At 38.9% G+C, this 19,505-nt stretch overlaps 5 protein-coding genes across 7 annotated transcripts; all 5 read left to right on the forward strand.

The window, feature by feature from the left end:
• The first annotated feature begins 1,975 nt into the window (after nt 1–1,975).
• hdr (hematopoietic death receptor) lies at nt 1,976–9,119 on the forward strand. 2 transcript variants are annotated; one of them, XM_046841284.1, is made up of 10 exons: nt 1,976–2,131; nt 3,907–4,024; nt 4,136–4,264; nt 4,395–4,506; nt 4,708–4,808; nt 5,155–5,238; nt 5,340–5,371; nt 5,493–5,735; nt 8,438–8,474; nt 8,568–9,119. In XM_046841284.1, the coding sequence occupies exons 1-10, from the start codon at nt 2,111–2,113 to the stop codon at nt 8,864–8,866; spliced, it is 1,176 nt and encodes a 391-aa protein (XP_046697240.1). In that variant the 5' UTR covers nt 1,976–2,110; the 3' UTR covers nt 8,867–9,119. The 2 variants fall into 2 exon arrangements, with proteins under 2 accessions (XP_046697240.1, XP_046697241.1); XM_046841285.1 differs by having other exon boundaries at nt 5,493–5,582.
• A 509-nt stretch (nt 9,120–9,628) lies between these two features.
• LOC124380372 (lysosomal membrane ascorbate-dependent ferrireductase CYB561A3) lies at nt 9,629–13,533 on the forward strand. Of its 2 annotated transcripts, none has more exons than XM_046841289.1 (6): nt 9,629–9,680; nt 10,919–11,117; nt 11,344–11,552; nt 11,730–11,884; nt 12,702–12,870; nt 13,180–13,533. In XM_046841289.1, exons 2-6 carry the CDS (start codon nt 10,931–10,933, stop codon nt 13,201–13,203), a joined length of 744 nt encoding a protein of 247 aa, XP_046697245.1. In that variant the 5' UTR covers nt 9,629–9,680; nt 10,919–10,930; the 3' UTR covers nt 13,204–13,533. The 2 variants fall into 2 exon arrangements, with proteins under 2 accessions (XP_046697245.1, XP_046697244.1); XM_046841288.1 differs by lacking the exon at nt 9,629–9,680 and adding an exon at nt 10,045–10,262.
• Nucleotides 13,534–13,748: 215 nt separating this feature from the next.
• On the forward strand, nt 13,749–14,392 carry LOC124380373 (histone H2B 1/2). Its single transcript, XM_046841290.1, has one exon. The coding sequence runs from the start codon at nt 13,820–13,822 to the stop codon at nt 14,192–14,194; it is 375 nt and encodes a 124-aa protein (XP_046697246.1). The 5' UTR covers nt 13,749–13,819; the 3' UTR covers nt 14,195–14,392.
• Nucleotides 14,393–14,417: 25 nt separating this feature from the next.
• zgc:153409 (uncharacterized protein LOC767650 homolog) lies at nt 14,418–15,054 on the forward strand. Its single transcript, XM_046841291.1, has one exon. It carries the CDS (start codon nt 14,555–14,557, stop codon nt 14,864–14,866), a length of 312 nt encoding a protein of 103 aa, XP_046697247.1. The 5' UTR covers nt 14,418–14,554; the 3' UTR covers nt 14,867–15,054.
• A 1,814-nt stretch (nt 15,055–16,868) lies between these two features.
• Nucleotides 16,869–18,540, forward strand: LOC124380371 (histone H1). Its single transcript, XM_046841286.1, has one exon. It carries the CDS (start codon nt 16,977–16,979, stop codon nt 17,589–17,591), a length of 615 nt encoding a protein of 204 aa, XP_046697242.1. The 5' UTR covers nt 16,869–16,976; the 3' UTR covers nt 17,592–18,540.
• Nucleotides 18,541–19,505: the final 965 nt, after the last annotated feature.

Genomic DNA, 19,505 nt, shown 5'->3' on the forward strand with positions numbered 1-19,505 from the left:
ACACTGGAGAGTGAGAACTAACATAAACACTGAAATGTAAGATTATGAATAATTTCCTTTCTACAGTCATCTACAGTCAGCTGAGGTTATGAAACCAGGAGGTGATATTTTCTTTGTTTTCAGTTACGCAGCAAACATGCCCTATTGGGGTTAATGAGTGCTTCCTAGGTGCAATCCCACATTCGGATGTTGAAAGGAAACCCTCAGAAGGCCCAAAAGACAACACCGCTGTGGACCTCAAATGGGCTTAGCCACAGCGAGCTTGTGGGGGTGTCTTTCTGACAACAAAAACCACAAAGGACCATCGAAATGGCAACAACCATTGTGTCACACAATATCAAGGGCAGTTTTGCTAAGTTTGAGCATTAAGTTTAATGCAGTCTGGCTGTATGATAATATGGCGATTACAATAAATCAAATGAGCTGAACTGGATGTAACCTTTAGTGAATGGCCTTTAACTTACATGACTTGCATGCTGGCAAAATTGTGTTGTGTAAGTCACAGCTATTGTGTGGTAGGAAGTCCTATGTAGATGTCATGTGATTACTAACAGGACGACTCTTGCGAATTAAAGTGAAACAAATTTCACTTCACCTCGCAAGATCATGCCCAGACATATCCAGTGCCCATGTTTTCATGTTCTAGTATAAGACTTCTTCTTCTTCTTCTTCTTCTTTCGGCTGCTCCCATTAGGGGTCGCCACAGCGGATCATCCTTCTCCATACCACCCTGTCCTCTACATCTGTTCTAGTATAAGACTAACATTGTTAAAAAAAATAAGGAAAGTAACAATAGAAACCACAACCATTTTTGTCTGTCTTAAACAAAACTCAAATGATTAGCCATCATATGTATATAATCATTATTTGTATAATATGTATATCATTTCTGTGATTCTTTTACCTATACTATTCTGCTCACTTTGTATGTCCAAGTGGATCCCTTCAGCCCTTGTAACATGTTGGCCTGAATTTTAACACATGACTGTGAAATTCCCCTTAGATTAGTAAATGACTCACTAAACGTGATTGTCTCCTCCCCATTCTTGCAAACTGCCAGCATTTGAGGCTTCATCCCAAATGGATATCTGATATACATTGCATTTAATGTAGTGTTAAAGCCATCAGGTCATACAGTACATAGTGCACCTGTATAAAGACTAGTATGCTTAATCCAATTCGATATTTCCATTTTTTTTATATTTATGGTATCATAATTGCTGATAGAAGCTGTTATTTTGTACCCTAGGTAGGAAGCAGGGGGAGATTTGGCATTCAGCCTTACTGTAAAAGCAGCATTGGGGTTATCATTAGAGTGCAGAAGGAAAGGCATCAGGCTGATAGTGCCCATGTCACACCAACGTGTGGGTCTATGTTGTGTTTTTTTTTTTTTTAAGAAATGTTTTTTTCCCCCTTCGCTAAGCACATTCTAAGACAGGTCTGCTATATACCTTTTTGGTATTCCCCCAACTTTTTCTTCAGCCCTTAATGTTGCGTAACATATGTTTGCTGACACCAGTGCAATTGACAACAAGAAACTCTGATGACTAAAAAAAAAAGCTTTTTTTTAAACCGGTGTATATTACCGCATCCTGCAGAAATGTTTCCACCATGCCAACGAATGAACAGATTGTTTAATAATTGAATTATGTTTAATAAATGAATTATCTGTAGTGCAAAGCAATGTTATTTTGTTAGGTTATAATAATAAATAAATAAATAAAAACGTCAGCAGAGATGCAATGTGGGTATAAAATGCGCAACAGAAACGTTCAGGAGACAAATGATTTGCAACAAATATATACAAATAATCAGGTTTTGAAAAAATCTAATGAGGTTAAATCTGGTTTAGAGATTAGAAAAAAGTTACCTTGTATGGATAATGACGCAAGGTAATAAAGGTGATTTCATTGACGCACAGAGGGGGCGTGTTCTAAGTACGTCGTGAATGAAACGGGGTTGACAAGGTGAAAGAGTTAGGGAGAGATAGAGATAGAGATAGAGAAAGAGAGAAAGAGAGAGAGAGGCGGAGTAATCTGTGAACTTTTTTTAACGCAATTTAACACCATCTCTGGAGCTTCATTCACATTCTGACAGCTGGAGAATCATCATGAGACACTTGAGCAACCTGGTGAGTCTGAAAATGCGAACAATAATTACAAAAAAAACAACAACAAAACGAAATGAGCGGAATAAGTGTCGAAATCCGGTTCTCGGATCAAATCCTAGTTTTACTTCTTACTTCCTATAACATTCTATTAATTTTTTCTCTTTTTAATCAGGGATGCAAAAATAAAAAAAGTTATATCTCATCCAAAAAAATGATACTTAAGTAATTTCTGACCTATTTATTACACCAAAAAGGCGTATTATTATTATTATTATTATTATTATTATTATGTTTATTATTATTATTATTATTATTAATATTATTATTATTATTATTATTGTGCATTTTATTATATTATACAGAATTTCTTAATGTTTAGATGTTCAGTCGAATGAAGTTAGAATAATGTTCAGTGAATACACACTTCATCTACAGCTGTTTTTCTCTTGTCTCCGTCCCCGTTTACAGGAATTGAAAAGTGAGTGGTCTGGGTAATGTTTGTGACAGTTAATTTTTCTCAAATGCTCTTCGTAAACCCTGGAAAGTACAGAGTAGTGCGTGTTACTAGGTAAAGTTTTACTCGGTGCAGTGCGCATGCGCATGTGAACGGCGCTGTATTGTGGATACACAATACACGGGCCGTTCAAATGCGCATGCGCACTGCACTGAGTAAGACTTTACTTTACTTTACTTAAAGACTGGTCCTCTCAAAATCTCTTTGTAAAACCTGGAAAGTACAGAGTAGAAGTGGAAAGTAGTACACACGGTAGTGCGCATGCGCTTGTGAACGGCGCTGTGTATTGTGTATCCACGATAAGCATTGAGTTTGAGTAGAAAGTGAATGATCAATCAAATAATAAATGAATCGGTGAATGAAGTGATCCATTTTGTAAGAATCAAAGAGTTTTATTGCCAAGTATGTTTTGTTTTATGAAGAAAATAGAGTATTATTGTGCACAAAAAGTACAGATTTTGATGAATAAAGTGGTATTGCATGTATGCTTTATTTTATTGCACAATGGGGAGAGCGTTTAAGTATTCATGAGGTAGATAAGCTGGTAAAAGAAACGTTTCCTTGTCTTGGTGCTTTGTAGCATTGACCAGTATGGCTTGGATGTGAGGGATCCAGGGTGATCCAGGGCCCTTTTTCATGCAGATGTGTACAGTTTCTTTAGAGTGGGCAGGGGGCTACCAATAATCCTTCCAGCCGTTCGTACCGTCCTCTGTAGTCTTCTGATGTCTGATTGTATAAAAAGGAAAGATATCTATCATTTATGATGGGTGAATTGGCGGACTTGTGCTTAACTGAAATCTTCAGGGTTCGAAATTGAGCTTGGGTTTACGGTGTCCAATTGGGTTTTCATTTATGTCCCAAAAAACATGGCAGTGGGTGGATTGGCTGAGATAAATTGCACATTGATGTAAAGTAAGTGTGTGGTGTCCTGTTTCATGGCCAGTGTTTTTGGACCAAAAAAAGTGCATAAATGTGAGTGGTTGATGCTTAGTCTTTTTTTAATTTTTTTATTATTCTTTTTTTTATCTTCAAAACATTGATTCCTGGATGGAGATTTAAGGTGCATAATACACAATGCTCTTGGTTACAGTATTTAAAGAACCTGAAAGAACTTTTTTGAAACTGTGAAGAAGCTGATTAGTCATTGTGGTAAACATGTTTTCATATCATGAATGTCTGTACACCGCTCAAAGTGTCTGCCATACAAGCAAACAGTAAAATATTAACAGAGCTCAGGAAATAGCAGCATGTTCATTTAAAATATAATTTTCTTGTTTTGTAGTTCGTGATATTATGGAGTTTGGTGGTGAGCTCAAATGGGATCCGAATGGCGCGAGACGTGTGCAGGGACGACATGGGGTACTCGTACAACGACATCTGCTGCCTTAACTGTCCAGCTGGTGAGAGTCATGGAAGAGTGTTTCAGAGGAGCATGATGTTCCAGATTTTCTAGGATTTGGAATATCAGTTCAATGGGTGAAACTTTTTTTTTTATTTTCCTTTTTTTTTAGGTACTTATGTTAAAGAGCCATGCAGCAGAAGATTTGAGCGAGGCATGTGTGAGCAGTGCGACTTTGACTTCTACACCGAGCATGATAATGGGCTTTTCAAGTGTTTGGAGTGTACCAAGTGTCACTCAGGTACTCAAATACGGGCCACACAGTAATGAAGTGTATTTATTGGCTTGGCGCTTTTATCTGAAATGATGTACTATTGAGGTGAAGAGTTTTTGATTTTGACCGAAACCTTTACATTAATATCAATGTGTAGATCAAGAGCTTGTGGAGCAGTGCAGCAGTACAAGAAACACTCACTGTCAGTGTAAAGCAGGTTCCTTCTGTCCGCCAGATCAACCCTGTGAGATCTGCAAGACGTGCAGGAAGTATGTTCACACCACAACTATGAGTGTGTCTGACTGTGGTTATGAATGTGGTTAATACTGGAAGACGTCACCGTGACGTGTAAAGTGTGCATCATTTCGAAGGTTATTTTTAAATGATTCGACTCTAAATTCTGAAGACCCACTCATCAAGAATCGGATGTTTTTGGCGAATAAAGCTGATGTTGGATCTTATGTATCTAGATGCAAAGAAGATGAAGAGATTGTGAAGAGCTGCACACCCCTTTCGAACACCATCTGTCAAAAAAGAGGCTCCGTCTCTGCTACGACGTCGACAAATACCCGTAAACACACCACATGCACAACACATTATCCTATGTAGTTTCACTATGACCTAACTGTACAAGCCAACCCTGTATGTAAAGTTATAAACAGATTATGTTAGGGGGGGGTATTAATGTGTCCTAGATTTGTTATACATACATGACCACACTGCTCCTACTTAACTCTGATTGGTTAAGTAGAACAACAGCAGTTGGATTGTTTCAGACAAATCTTTGTTCTGAGGAAAAAATAAATGAATAAATAAAGGTGGACAGTTCAAACAGTTATGATGTGAGCTGTGATACTGGGTATTGTTTTACTGTTTGGGAGGTGTGGTTAATTTGGGCTTTGTGTATTGAAATGTAGACGCAGTGATCTCAATTGTATCCTTCATCGTGATCGTGATCGTGATCATCTTGTTATTCTGGTACTGGAGAAAATCAGCTGGAGGTAAAGAAGCATCAAATAAATGTCCTTCACGCTTGTGTATATCTCAATTATGAAATATTTAAACCAGTGCCGATATTTTCCCTCCTTTGTGTCATTTTCAGTGGCATTGAAAGGAAAGTGGAAAATGTGCAGAGTAAGTAATATATGTTTATGAAAAAGCTCTTACTGTGCTTTGGGCTATGTGAGAGAGAGAGAGAGAGAGAGAGAGAGAGAGATGGTAATTTTTTTTTTAACGATCGAATTTTTCCTTTTAGGAAAATGGCAGCGATTCGGTTGAGACGAGGCATAATAACCACAATGATGACCTGGAGAACGGAGAACACGAGTCCTGCCCCGTTCTCACAGTGGGTGAAAACATGATAGATGATGAGGAGGATAAAGGGCTCGGCCCAAGCCTCCCCAACACTACAGCTTCATCCCAAGCCAGCCTGTCTGTGTTTGCCCCTCAGAGCGAGTTTTGCCACAGCCACTCACTGCTTCAGCAGCTTAACACTCTGGTGAGAGTCGCAGCTTCAGCGCATGCAGGCATTAAACACATCACAGTCAGACCACAGCTAGTGGTACAGCAGGAGAGTTTGTGGATGGAGTGAAAAATGGAGACGGATAAATGGAAGCAGGTTATGTCTTAAGTGGATACATTTGATCAGTTGGTTGGTTGATCATTGGGCGGAGGAATAAATGGAATGATAGCTGTGTGGATCGATGTTGGGATATGTAAAAACAGAATGGATGAGAATGATTGGATTTGTGTCCACTATGGACAATATGATTGTCCACTATGGGTTGGATGTAGGAATAGGTTGACTGATGGGTATATAGTTGGCTGGATACAGTTAGGAGCTGTTAAGATGATGCTGGGATGAAATGTTTGAATGGGTAAAGGATTGAGAGATAACTAAATAGATGAAAAGGTGGTTGATTTGTGATTAGTTGGTTGGTGATAATGGCTTGGTGAATAGATGAATTGATATGATGGAGAGGGAAAATGGTTGATCTCTAGTTAGAGAAATAAAAAACAGCAAAGAGTTAAATTAGTACAGATCATTAAAATAGCTCGTCGTTTATCAGAAATGAACGACAAGATGAATAGGATAAAGTTGTAAATGAAGCGATGGTCAAATGAGAATTGAAGGAGAATGAAGGATTGGATGGTGTGAAAGTGTTGAGCATGGGAGAAAGTGCAGGCCGTCAGATCGATCTCGTATTGATTTTTTAAGAAAACACGTGATTTCAAGCACGCTGTCTTGCATATACAAGTCGAGAAAACAAATGATTTGCATCAGCGTTTTTTTTTTTTTTAAATATACACACACAGGAAGTTCGATGCTTGCAGACATTCAGACAATTCAAAAAGTCGTAAACACTTGTGCTTAACCAAAAGGATGTGGTTTTGTTCACCTGGGGCTCATTGATATTATGAGACAGAATTTTAGGAGCTATAGTGCAGTAGAAATGTATACTCAAACAGTGGAAACATATATTTGATGATTTAAATTAATATAATAATAATAATAATAACGTTTTAGATTTATAATTTAGAAAACATAAAAAATTAGAACATTTAAAATAAACGTCTGTACTTTAACAATAATAATAATAATAGTAATAATCACCATCATCATAATTATCGTCATTATCAAAATATTACAATAGTTAGGGATTTGGCGCCACCTAATGCCATACAATGGGATTGCTGTTCAAATAAGAGTAATGAGTATTATGTAATTTCCTCTGGAAAGAAATTTAAAAATCAACATTTGTTCCCAAATCACTGTCAAAATTTTGTACCTTTTTAGAAGGTGTTACTTCGTTTCCTATAACAATCACTCCTTTATAGTAAAATGTGTTGTTCTAAAATATTAGAATTTTTATAGTAGCAGAAATCACAGACTCATCTAAAGGATGCTTGACATAACCAAAAAGCTAATAATAAAACAAAGTGTTGACATTTAACACAGGCTCAATCAGCATTAACTGACGTTCTGACAGCTTTGTGTGTGCATGCTTATGTGTTTTGTGTGCTTTTCTATATCCTTTACATCCTTGCTTCATGGTTTTTGCTTATCAGCCTGTTGTGTTTTTTTTATTTATTTATTTATTTATTGTCTGATCATTTGCACTGTACCACAATCGAACTTCGCATTCGAAAGTTCAGTTGGTAATACAGGATGCGCTTTCGAAACTTCTCAGGAAAAAAAAACCACTGATACACTAATAGGGGATTTTTTTTTTTTTTTTTTCAATCTCTGTATGTTCACTTGCATTTAGTCAAGGGAAGAATTGTCTATGAGTGATTTAGGCTGATCGGCTGATACTTTCTACTTTTTCTTTTTAATAAAAATCCAATAAATTGGATTCAAAATAATTCAGCCGGCATTCATTTTTAAATCTTGGAAATTGAATGGTTCTATAATTATTCAGATGTTCTATTGAGCCCGGCTGAATTCGCTGATTAGGACTGAGCTGAGATTTGTGTGGGTCCAAATATTCTGGATGTGCTAGCTCGGTGATTAAGCTGTTGGACTTCTGAGCAGAAGGTTGTGATTTCAAATCCTGGCACCACCAAGATGCCGACGCTGGGCCCTTAACTCTTACTTGCTCAAATGAGTAATTGTAAGTCTCTCTGGATCGCAGCATCTGCCAAATGCCATGAATGTAAATGTATTCTATTGAGCACGTGTGATTGATATCTGCTGTCACTCAAGTAGGACTTCACAAAACAGTACAAGTGGATTGCATAAGTAGGGTACGACATTACATCAGCTCATTGCGATTGGTTGGAATAAAGCTTACCTCCTCCCATTTTGTTATATAATATTAAGAAGTAGTCATGTTTCTATTTCACGATTGTAATGTTGGCAATAAATTCGCTTTATAAAGTAACAGACAGATTGAAGTAAACGACTCTGACGTGCGAGTCAGCTCTTGTCGTGCACATAAAAAAGCCGAATCATAGAGCCTACTATTTTGGCACATGACACGTTGCTATGCAGCGCCATCTGGTGGTTAAATAAATCCCAGCATCATCCGAGCTTCAAGTTCAATAAGAACTAAATGGATCTTTAGGCTGTTCATGCAGAACCATCTTGAGATTCCCAGTGTGGCCTCCAATTGAAGAAAACTCCATCCAGAAGTTGGGTGTCTGGATGAACTGATGTTTGTATTAATGAGAATCTTTCCACTTTCTCTCTTTGTCTAGGAAAGTGAAAAAGTACGAAGGCTTGTTCCTTTAAATGGTACGTTCTTGTTCTCTTTTATGTATCAAATACTTTAGTTCTGTATCATACCTGCACAGTGTATGACCTCTGCCACCCCCCCCTTTTTTCCAGGAGATGATTCTCTGAGGAAGTGCTTCGACATGTTCGGAGATATAGACGTGACCTTTCACAAGCGCTTCTTCAGGATCCTAGGCGTGAGCGACAACTCCATAAGGACGGTCGAGGGGTCTCACTTTTTACCAGAGGACAGGGTGTACGAGCTGCTGAAAGTGTGGAGGGAGAAAGAAGGCATGAAGGCAGATTTTAACACCCTCATCCAGGCCCTGCTGAATCTGGACCAAAAGCTGTCGGCAGAGTGCATCATCGCAAAAGCCATCGATGGACGCCACTTCAGATACGAGGAAGACTGAACAAATGCATAAGAACCGCATCCCATTATCGCTTATGGATTCCTGACGTTTGTTTTTTTCATTCAAGCTCTATTGGGAGATCGAACTGAGTGTTATTTATTACTTTTTGTACATTTATTTATTTAAATAATATATATAAAAACACATGAATTCTGAATATCGGTGTTGGTTGTCTGATATTGATATTCATCTGTTCTATTTGCTTTTTTCTACTTTTGTATTACGTAATAGAATTAAATGCCTTGTTTGCTAATTTGTGTTTTTGTATTTCATTATAAATTTATAAGGCATGGTATCATCATTAGACACTTTTTTCCCCCTTAGCATACGATAGATAGATGAATAGATAGTAACCGCTTGTCATACTGCTATTGGTCACAAGAGGTCGGTATTTGTAACTTTTCAGAAAAAGACGAATTTTTTTTACACTAAATATAAGAGCTTTAAAATCATTAAGAAAATGCTCTGAAATGTTTTATTTTCTATTTTTACGGTTTGGTTTATAAACAATTTGTCCCAGGGTCTACTTTTTTTTCTGCAGGCAGCTTCAGCGTTTAAAGATCACCTGAACTTTCAGATTCTCAGGGGTTTTCATTAGATATAAAATGGTGTTGTTAATATTGGCTATTGGTTAAATAGTATATAAAACTCTATATATGAGAAGTAAACTGGTCCATGGTGTACGAATGTTTGGAGACCCCTTGGTATAGTGTAAAAATAATAATAATAAAAAACTGCATTACCCATGGTGCATGGCGTTCTAGAAAGGCGGAAGTAAACATGCGCAGCTTCGCTATGTTCAGGAAGTCCAAAGGTGTGCTGTAATTTGTCCTAAAAGATTTTTTTGAAAGCAGAAAACACTAAACAATGTTTATTAGTTTTATCGATAATTTTTGTTAAATAACAAACGCAATTCCAAAAACTTTTACATTCAAACCGAGAATCCGCGCGCGCGAGGTGTAATAGTTGCTGTGGAAACAGCGCGCGGTTGGTGGCGGTTAGTTCCTGAAAACCGAATGTTCAACGTGTTGTCATTATTATTATTATTATTTTTTAATATAAAATAAAAAACTTTAGTGCATTGCTTTATTGTTATTAGATATTGTTTCAAATAAGCTGAAAATGTAATATTTATTATTATTAATATAATATTGTTGGGGGGGGGGTGGATCAGATGAAGGGGAAAAAGGAGAAGTGAAAATATTAAAATATCGAAAGATACTTGAAAAAAAAAAAAAAAAAAGAAATCACGCGCTTTATGTTTTTGGCCTGATGTCACCAAAAACAGGAAACTTTCAGACTTTCAGATTCAGAGCACATATCACACTGACACCTGCTTGATCTGGAGAGATCGCTTTTTAGGTTACTGACTTTTGAAACCCATTTCCTAAATTAAGTAAGTATTTATTTAGTTCTTTTTTTTATATTAGATAATAATATGCAAATATATACCCTACCTAGTTGAATTCTGGGCTCTGATTGATCAGGAGGTGTTGATCAGTCTTATTAATGTGATTGTTTTATACTAAGAGCAGCGCTGACAATGGAATTTAGATTCCAGGTGTGGTATCCAGATGCTTCACGAGAGACCTGTTTGGTGTAATCGATTTCAACATTTTTACACCTTAAAACAAAAAAAATGTTTTCCTATGTTTTGGAGAGATCTTCAAGTATAGAAGGAGTCTCCAGTGTTTCTGTAAGATGAATTTTTTTGATGATCCAGAATTATTTATGTTTCTGCATTTACTCAAAATCTACATTTACCTTACAAAAAAAATTAAACAGGGTTTGTCAGGAGCTATTTTTAAAACGTTGTACGGTCTGAAAAGGGTTCAGAATGGATGCTTTAATGGATGCTTTAAGGGTTTCCCCATTGGTATTATGAGGAACATTACTCTGAAATTTCTGCCTAAATAATGAGGAACCTCCATGATGACACTTGTGTGGTTATAACGCGAGTGGTTTAGGGTGGTTTTTCCCTGTTAAATAGGTTTACAGACCCTGATGTGTTTACTGTAACATTGGGTGGTTGTATTTCTACCATTTGTCCAGGTGGCTCCAGTGATGATGGCGACCGTATCCTTTTACGCAGCCTACCTGCTGTGCTTAGTGCTCAGCCTGGTGTGTGTGGTGCTGGTTGCCCACTGGAACTCGGCCTACCGCGGCGGGTTCTCTTGGGACGGGACAATCACGCAATTCAACTGGCATCCCGTGTTCATGGTGGTCGGCCTGGTGGTGCTGTACGGAAACGGTGAGTGTTTATCACGTTGCGAAGAGCATGATAGCTGTGAATCAGCAGCGGGAGGATATGTGTGTGGGAGGATTGCGTTTGGTTCGAGTGCGTGTGAGTCATTTGTGGATGAAGTGTTTTTATTTTAATGTTTATAGGTAGTAATTTGGTGTTAATAACAACCGCATGTAAGCCGTGCCAGAGATTGTCAATCGACTAATCCGATATGTCAATGTTATTGTCTCAGCCGCCGTGCTGTACCGCATCCCGCTGTCCTGGACTCAAGACAAAATGCGATGGAAGATCCTCCATGCCTGCCTTCTTCTCCTCGCACTGATCTTCACCATCTTGGGCTTGTGTGCCGTGTTTAACTACCACAACGCCAACAATATAGCGAATCTCTACTCGCTGCACAGCTGGATAGGAATCGCCACCAGTGCCTTGTTCGCTGTTCAGGTGCTGAAACAATCCAGAGTTTTCATTATTATCTTTTTTTATTGAGATTGAGGCAATCTAGAAGATTTTTCTCTTCAGTGGAACATATGTACTTCATGTAACTGTTACCCAGTCTTGTGGTATATTCATAAATATATAGCTCTAGATATAATAAAACATTTTATTTTTTGTGTGTAGTGGGTTGCTGGATTCGGAGCATTTCTCCTTCCATGCTCACCTGTGCCTCTGAGAGTGCTCGTCAAACCCACCCACGTGTGGTTGGGCTCCATTCTGCTGGTCCTCAGTGTTGTGTCCTGCATCTCCGGCATCAACGAGAAGCTGTTCTCTGTGCTGTAAGTGACAGTCAAACAGGACACTTAGATTTGAAATCTGAACTCTCAGCAAATAAAACAAAAACAAAAACAAAGAGCGTTGCTTGACCACAGGAACAGTGCGAGGATTTTGCTTTCTACATTTTGGTCTTTTGGCTTCCTCATTGCTCACATGGTTTGTCAGAACATTTAAAGCAGGGAAAAACCAGCATTGTGAGATTATCTACGGCAGAAATATGTATTTCCCTAATTCCAACGTCTTTATTTGTTTGGATATAAAAAGAATAAGATAAAAGATAAAAAAAAATAAAAGATAAAAAAAAAAAAACCCAGACATGAACTGAAGATTAAGGTCTATTTCATATAATTTGTAAAAATATACTTGTAATGTACTTTAAATTTTTATAATAACAGACCTGGAATTAAATAGACATGACATCTATTTACACCATATAACCTCCTGGTACGATCCATCTTCAGACTGGCAAGTTATATAATAATATGAAGATCCTCTAATAGCAAAAAACTTCATTTCATCAAGTGGATTTGGAGCTTGTGCAGAAAACGGCCTCTTAAAAATAGATTGATGACATAAGGAATTATTTTCTATCTATTAGCATGTTGCATTGTGTCTTTATTAGGAATGTATTGTACTGTATTTGTAGCTTTCCAAAAATTGTCATTGGTGGACACAAACTGGACACCAAACTTGAGCGGATTAAGTGTCTGAAAGGAAGAAAGAAATGAACAAAAGAGTGGAAACGAAGCGTATCTTGTTTACCTCCATATGGAAGTTCCCTAACATCTAATCTGCTCCGGTATTGGTCTTTTCATCTAGAAAAAAGGGATCCAATGAGACGCTGCCGTACAAGCAGCTGCCACCGGAGGCGGTACTCGGCAATTCGCTCGGCGTCGTCATTGTGGCTTTGGCACTGCTGGTCCTGAAAATCCTGTCCAATAAGAACTGGCAACGTCCTGAGCCGACAAATGAGGAGGCGGGCTACAGGGTGAGCCTGCCTCTGTGTGTGTGTGTGTGTGTGTGTGTGTGTGTGTGTGTGTGTGTGTGTGTGTGTGTGTACAAAAAAGGTATTTAAATTCTTATGAATAAAACCAATTTATTTATCGAACTGCTCAAATAAAACATGCTCTAGGACTCGACGTCCATGAAATTCACATTTGACACTTTATGACCGACGTTTAATATTCATCTTTAACCTTATGCCATACTGATGATTCCATGCAGATGCACTGTTCTATGCTTACAAGCAATAATATTGTCTGAGGTTCATGCTGCTTTTTCTTTTTCTTGTTTCCAGCAACTGCCAGGGGACAACAACTGATGTCTCCAAGAATTGATTAGAGCTTTCTCTATGCTTCAGGTTACAGTCTGAACCAGTTAAACGCACAGATTCCATGGTTTATCCGCTAGGAGTGTTGTATTAGGTTTATTTTTGATATTTATTCGCTTCTTATTGCACGACTGTGTTTGGAGATTTTTCAGTTTATGGTGCATAAAGAAGAAGCAGAACACCAAAAACGTGCTCTTGTTTGTAATAAATAAATATTCAAACACGAATGTGCTGCATCATATGATATTGAAAATAAAATGTAATGGTTGTTCAGTTAGTAATCAATAAAAAGGCAATAAAACATGCAATCATGAAAACAAATGACTGTTCTTGTGCGTCGTTATTGCTGTATGACCCATGTTGTTGTCTGTCTTTGTTCTTCAATCGGGTTCAAACCGGTTTGGTGAAGGAGGAGCGTCTCAGGACGGGTGTAATTCAAAGTCAGCCAATCGAAAACGAACGGACAGATTCCACCAATCAGCGCTCTTGTTGTGAATTTGCATACGCTCTGTATGTATAGTCATTTGCTCGCCGTGGGTCGTGTATCAACCCATTTTTTTTTTGGCTTGTTTGGATCTGCTGTTTTGATCTTCTTTGGCTTATCGTGATGCCGGAACCGACAAAAGCGGCCCCGAAAAAGGGCTCGAAGAAAGCCGTGACCAAAACCACCGGTAAAGGCGGCAAAAAGCGCAGAAAGACGCGCAAGGAGAGCTACGCCATCTACGTGTACAAAGTGCTGAAGCAGGTCCACCCGGACACGGGCATCTCCTCCAAGGCTATGGGCATCATGAACTCGTTCGTGAACGACATTTTCGAGCGAATCGCTGGCGAGTCGTCGCGTCTCGCGCATTACAACAAACGCTCGACTATTACGTCACGTGAGATCCAGACCGCCGTGCGCTTGCTGCTTCCGGGAGAGCTCGCCAAGCACGCCGTGTCTGAGGGCACCAAGGCTGTGACCAAGTACACCAGCTCCAAGTGAAAGCTCTTCATTCCACACAAACACAAAGGCTCTTTTAAGAGCCGCCCAATGGTCCACATAAAGGAGCGGCTTTCTCCGTGTCGGCTGTTGATTTCTTGCCAAAATAGCAAACGCGAGATTTTAGCATTTAGGAAGTGTTTTGTGTGAAATGTACAATAATAACAATACGACTGTTTAAATAAACAACAACAAATCGAATATCTATTTTCAGTGAGCTTTATTTATTTATCTCTGGCACTGCGCCAGAAATACAGCGCGCTGGTTTCCACTAGGTCCGCGTCTTGGGTATATCTTCCCTCGCGTACACGCCGTGTCTCATTTCTCCAAACACGAACCAGAAGAAAACATTAATTCAGCAGCATGTCCGGCAGAGGGAAAGGCGGAAAGGGGCTCGGGAAAGGCGGCGCTAAGCGGCACCGGAAAGTTCTCCGCGACAACATCCAGGGGATCACCAAACCTGCGATCAGGCGCCTGGCTCGCCGCGGAGGCGTGAAGCGTATCTCCGGTTTGATCTACGAGGAGACACGCGGTGTGCTCAAGGTCTTCCTGGAGAACGTGATCCGCGACGCCGTCACTTACACCGAACACGCCAAGCGCAAGACCGTCACCGCCATGGACGTGGTGTACGCGCTCAAGCGCCAGGGACGCACCCTGTACGGCTTCGGCGGCTGAAACACATAAACCTGGACTTCATATTCTGATAAAAAAAACAAAACAAAACAAAAAAAAAACCCCAAAAGGCTCTTTTAAGGGCCGCCCAGATGTTCTGTCTAAGAGCAAAATCCTGTCTTTTTTTTTTTATTTCTATCTGAAATCAATGTGAGATTTGTTTTGAGTACAATAAACGTGATTTTAATTCAGATTTTTTTTTTCTGTCTTGAAATATTTTACATGCATATAAATATTAATTTTGAGAGTGTTGAGCACAAGATTTTATTTGTGAAATAAAAGGAATTGAGTGAAAAAATTATATATGCAAATGTAATTACGTTTTAATGTATATTAATATTATAATTTGCTTTACATAATTATAATGTATATATCTATATATTAGTGTGTGATAAAATAGCTTATATATATATATATATTAATTATAAATGCATATATATATTCATATCTTCACGAATGACAATTAAATGATTCTTATATCAATTACTACCAAAGCCAGTAATACATAAATAAATCTACTTTCTAATAGAGCACTTAATTTTATTTTCTTATTTAATTAAGGATTGAGAAGAGGATTAATAATGTTTTAGAAGTCAGTTGAAGAAGTTACAGAGTGCTTTGTTTAGTTTCAGTTTTGAAGTAACTGATAAGTGTTAAAGGAAGAATTACATCATAACTGAAATAACTATAATATTCAATCATTGGTTGGAAATCTGCTAAATAACTGTGTGCAGTCTAATAATAATAAAATAATACTACAATAGAAGTGTTCTGTGTGACCTGGTGTATATACAGTTATTATACATGAGCTCTTATAAAGCTGAATTGTTCTTCAGACACCTATAAGATTATAACCTTGTCATAACAGGACACAAATTATAAATTACAATGGCAGATTTTATTTTTATGGGGATTAAAAACACAACTTTGAATGTTTCCTATCCACAAAGATCTCATTCTCCAGAATCCAAGACTGAAACAAGTCCCTGGTCTTCATGTGCTGCTTTAATATTTTTTTTTTAAAGAAAACAATGTCTTCAGAACATACAAACAAGGTCGAGGATCAGGATCAAGCGACTGATGAACCCAAATGTCGTCCTAATGCAATAATTTTATTGCAAGTGTTCAGAGTCAGAAGTTCTCTGTGTCTCTATTGTCTCACCACGTGTCCTTTATTATTACTGGTTAAAACAATCGTGTTAAACAATGATCATGAGTATTGTTTTGATTGAATGTCGTCTTAATTGGACGTGAGAACAAAACCGAACATCTGTATTTCATGTAGAACTTTCCTCCTGAGAGTTTCTCCTCTGTAACACTCCACAACATGATCCTATACACTGCTAAAGGCCTGCCTTCCCATTTCCCCATTTCACAGCCAGGGATTGGGAATTTCTTCAAAATTCCCTCAGACGCTTTTCCACTCGCTCGATTTTGATTCTTTGATACAAAAAAATAGTTCACGAGTAGAAACGAGTCCTAATTCGTGTCGGTTTGGGATAAAATAAGACTCCATGAGATTAAGCCCAGGTTGAAATGGCGACGGTGTGGAAGTGTGCTACCTCCACCGCCGAAAACGCTCCAAAATACCCCGGGATGGAACAAAGTCCGAGCCAAAGCACGACGGATGTGTGGATCAGAGTCTTTTCTGGGCGATTAGACTGGAAAAGCTGCACTTCGTCGCAGATTTTGGTGTATAAACTTTAAAAGAATAGAGGAAGTTCGGTTCCCAGCACTCGGTTTCCCGGTAGATTTGCCTGCGTTTTTGTCGTTTTAAGCAAAACCGACGGGAAAACTGAAGAAACCGGAGTCCGGGCAGACAAACCGGGATCTCAGTTATCAGAAAGTGCGGGTCGCACGACGATCCGCGGGTCGTTTTCGCGGAAATTCGAGCGTTTCTCAGGGTAAGAAAACACATCTGAGGTCCGCTCGGTGGATGTCAGGAGCAGCCGCGCGGTCGGTTGAGTCTATAAGGTTCTCATCGGCCGTTTATCTGTCGCCCTCAGCTGTTCGACGTAAACATTACCACTCCGTGCGCGCGCGTGTTGGGGGGTATTTAAACGTGAAACTTTTTTTATTTCCTTTCTTCTTTAATCTTCCGAACCAGTTCCTGATGGCAGAAACCGCGCCCGCGCCGGCGGCCTCCACGGCCAAGACGCCGAAAAAAAAATCCGCCTCCAAGGCGAAGAAGTCCGGCCCGAGCGTGTCCGATCTGATCCTGAAAGCCGTGTCGGCGTCCAGCGAGCGCAAAGGCGTGTCCCTGGCGGCGCTGAAGAAGGCGCTCGCGGGCGGCGGTTACGACGTCGAGAAGAACAACTCGCGCGTTAAGCTCGCGCTCAAGGCGCTCGTCAAGAAGGGCGCGCTCGTGCAGACCAAAGGGACCGGCGCGTCCGGCTCGTTCAAAGTCAGCAAAGGAGCGGTGACGCCGAAGAAACCCGTCAAGAAGCCCGAGGTTAAAGCCAGGAAACCCGCGGCGAAGAAAACGCCGGAGAAAAAGGTCAAGCCGAAGAAGTCACCGGCCAAGAAGCCCGCGGCCAAGAAAGCGCCTAAGAAAGTAAAGAAACCTGCGGCAGCTGCGGCTAAAAAGGCCACCAAGAGCCCGAAGAAGGCGAAGAAACCTGCACCTAAGAAAGTGACCAAGAGCCCGAGCAAGAAGGTGAAACCCGGGAAGCCTAAAGCGGCCAAACCAAAAGCCAAGGCGAAGAAGGCGGCAGGGAAGAAGAAGTAAAGAGACTCTTCATCATCACGCCGAGAATCCAACCATCAATAACGCTCTCACAGGGCTGAGGGGGGAGGGAGGGAGGGGGGTTACGGACTGAGCATGCGCATAAGGGATCCGAACATATGATGTGTTTAGAGACTTGAAACACCAGCGAACCTGATCAACAATCAAGTCTCCATCCGGGTTTTCCACAGGGAATAATTTCACTTTTCACATCAAATCTGGTTTGTGTATATTTCATTTTTTTTTTTTTTAGGATACATAAATGTCTTTCATTTGTACCGATATAAATTTGTTCTACCAAAATCCCATTTTGTATACTTGTAATTTCCGACAAATATAATTGTAACGTTGTATTTTGTCTGCTCCGTCCAACTTCCGCTTAAAAAAAAAAAAGTTTGCAAGCGGAACTGACGTCACTGCGACCTAACTCCCAATGGAAATAATTGAATGGAAACCTAGCTATTATTAAGTGAACTCTAAAAAAAACAAAACAAACAAACACAACACACGATCACTACCTCTGCACAACCTGATACACAACACACACCGATCCGATTACGGCTTTGTGCAGCTTTTTTTCGATTCCTAAAGCAAGCCGAGAAACACACACAAACACACACACACACACACACACCAGTCCTCACACTAAAACTCCAAAACACATCACATATATAAAATGTTTGAATCCCCTCACTGTCATTTTATTATTATTATTCGTGTGTTCAAATGTTATTCCCATTCAGTTCCTCTCTGTAAATATAAACCTACTGATTGAAACTTTCTGTAAATATCCAGAACAAAGATGTTAATTTATTTATTTGTGTAACAATAACAGCTTTTCTGTAGTCGTAGTTGTAGAACATGCCTCTCTTTCCTTTTTTTTTTTTTTTAAATCTTTATGCATTTATGTAAAAAAACAAAACATTTTAATAAAAAACAGTTCAAATAAAAAGTGTGCAATCCACTCTGTGTAGTTCTTACCACAATATTACAGCTGTACGTATAAGAAGTCGTCTCAAGATTGCTGGTTCTTGCAGATTATCTTGTATTTTGGATCATTAAATATAAAAAAAAATCCCCAAATGGTCTATAATTCTTTGAAAATTGTTTATTGCATACGGACCCCAGTTACACACACATAACTAATGACCAATGAAATGTCTACAATTCTTGAATCTAGTATTTAAAGCATTTTATTATGCGATATAGTGTGATTTATATGTTATATGATGACTCCCTCGGGTCCATATTCGTATTTAAAAGTCCGCTTTATGGGTCAGAAATGCAGAATGCATAGAAGAACACCGTGTTCCTGCGTCTTGCAAAAACAAAAACATCGGCATGTATAACTTTCTGCAGGCCGTTCCAAATGGAACTAGCAAGATTTGGCTTGTAATGTTGTCATTTAAATACAAAATATAATTTAATATAATTATTACAAGCTCCCATTATAATCAGTCCATTTTTTACCACAAAAACATAATGAATGAATAAGTCTTCCTACACTGAGGTCAGTCAAGGGAATATTCTTTGAACATTCCTGCAACGTACAAAATGGATGCGTTTCCTGTTCTACTGTTCCACAAAGCACCCGGCAACAGAGAGCAACAAACCTTCAGCGCAAAAGATTACGTCAGAGTTCATTATTTTACAAAAAAGACTTATTGTACTGTTTAGGATTTGGTTTTTTGAAGTAGAAGGCCTGGACCAATTTAGCAGCGATGCTGCAAAATAGCAAATAAATACCACAAGGGGGCAGAAAAGAACAATATATTCAGTTTCTGGTAAAATGAACTAGTGAACGCTCAATGGTGTATAAAGCAGGATCTCTAAAATGAAAAAAATAAAATAAAATAAAATAAAATCATCAATTTCAAGTATGCACTTTCTTTTAAACATGGGAAAGTGAATTTATCC

This window comes from Silurus meridionalis, chromosome 27, assembly GCF_014805685.1.
Source record: "Silurus meridionalis isolate SWU-2019-XX chromosome 27, ASM1480568v1, whole genome shotgun sequence".
Classification (NCBI taxonomy): Eukaryota; Metazoa; Chordata; class Actinopteri; order Siluriformes; family Siluridae; genus Silurus; species Silurus meridionalis.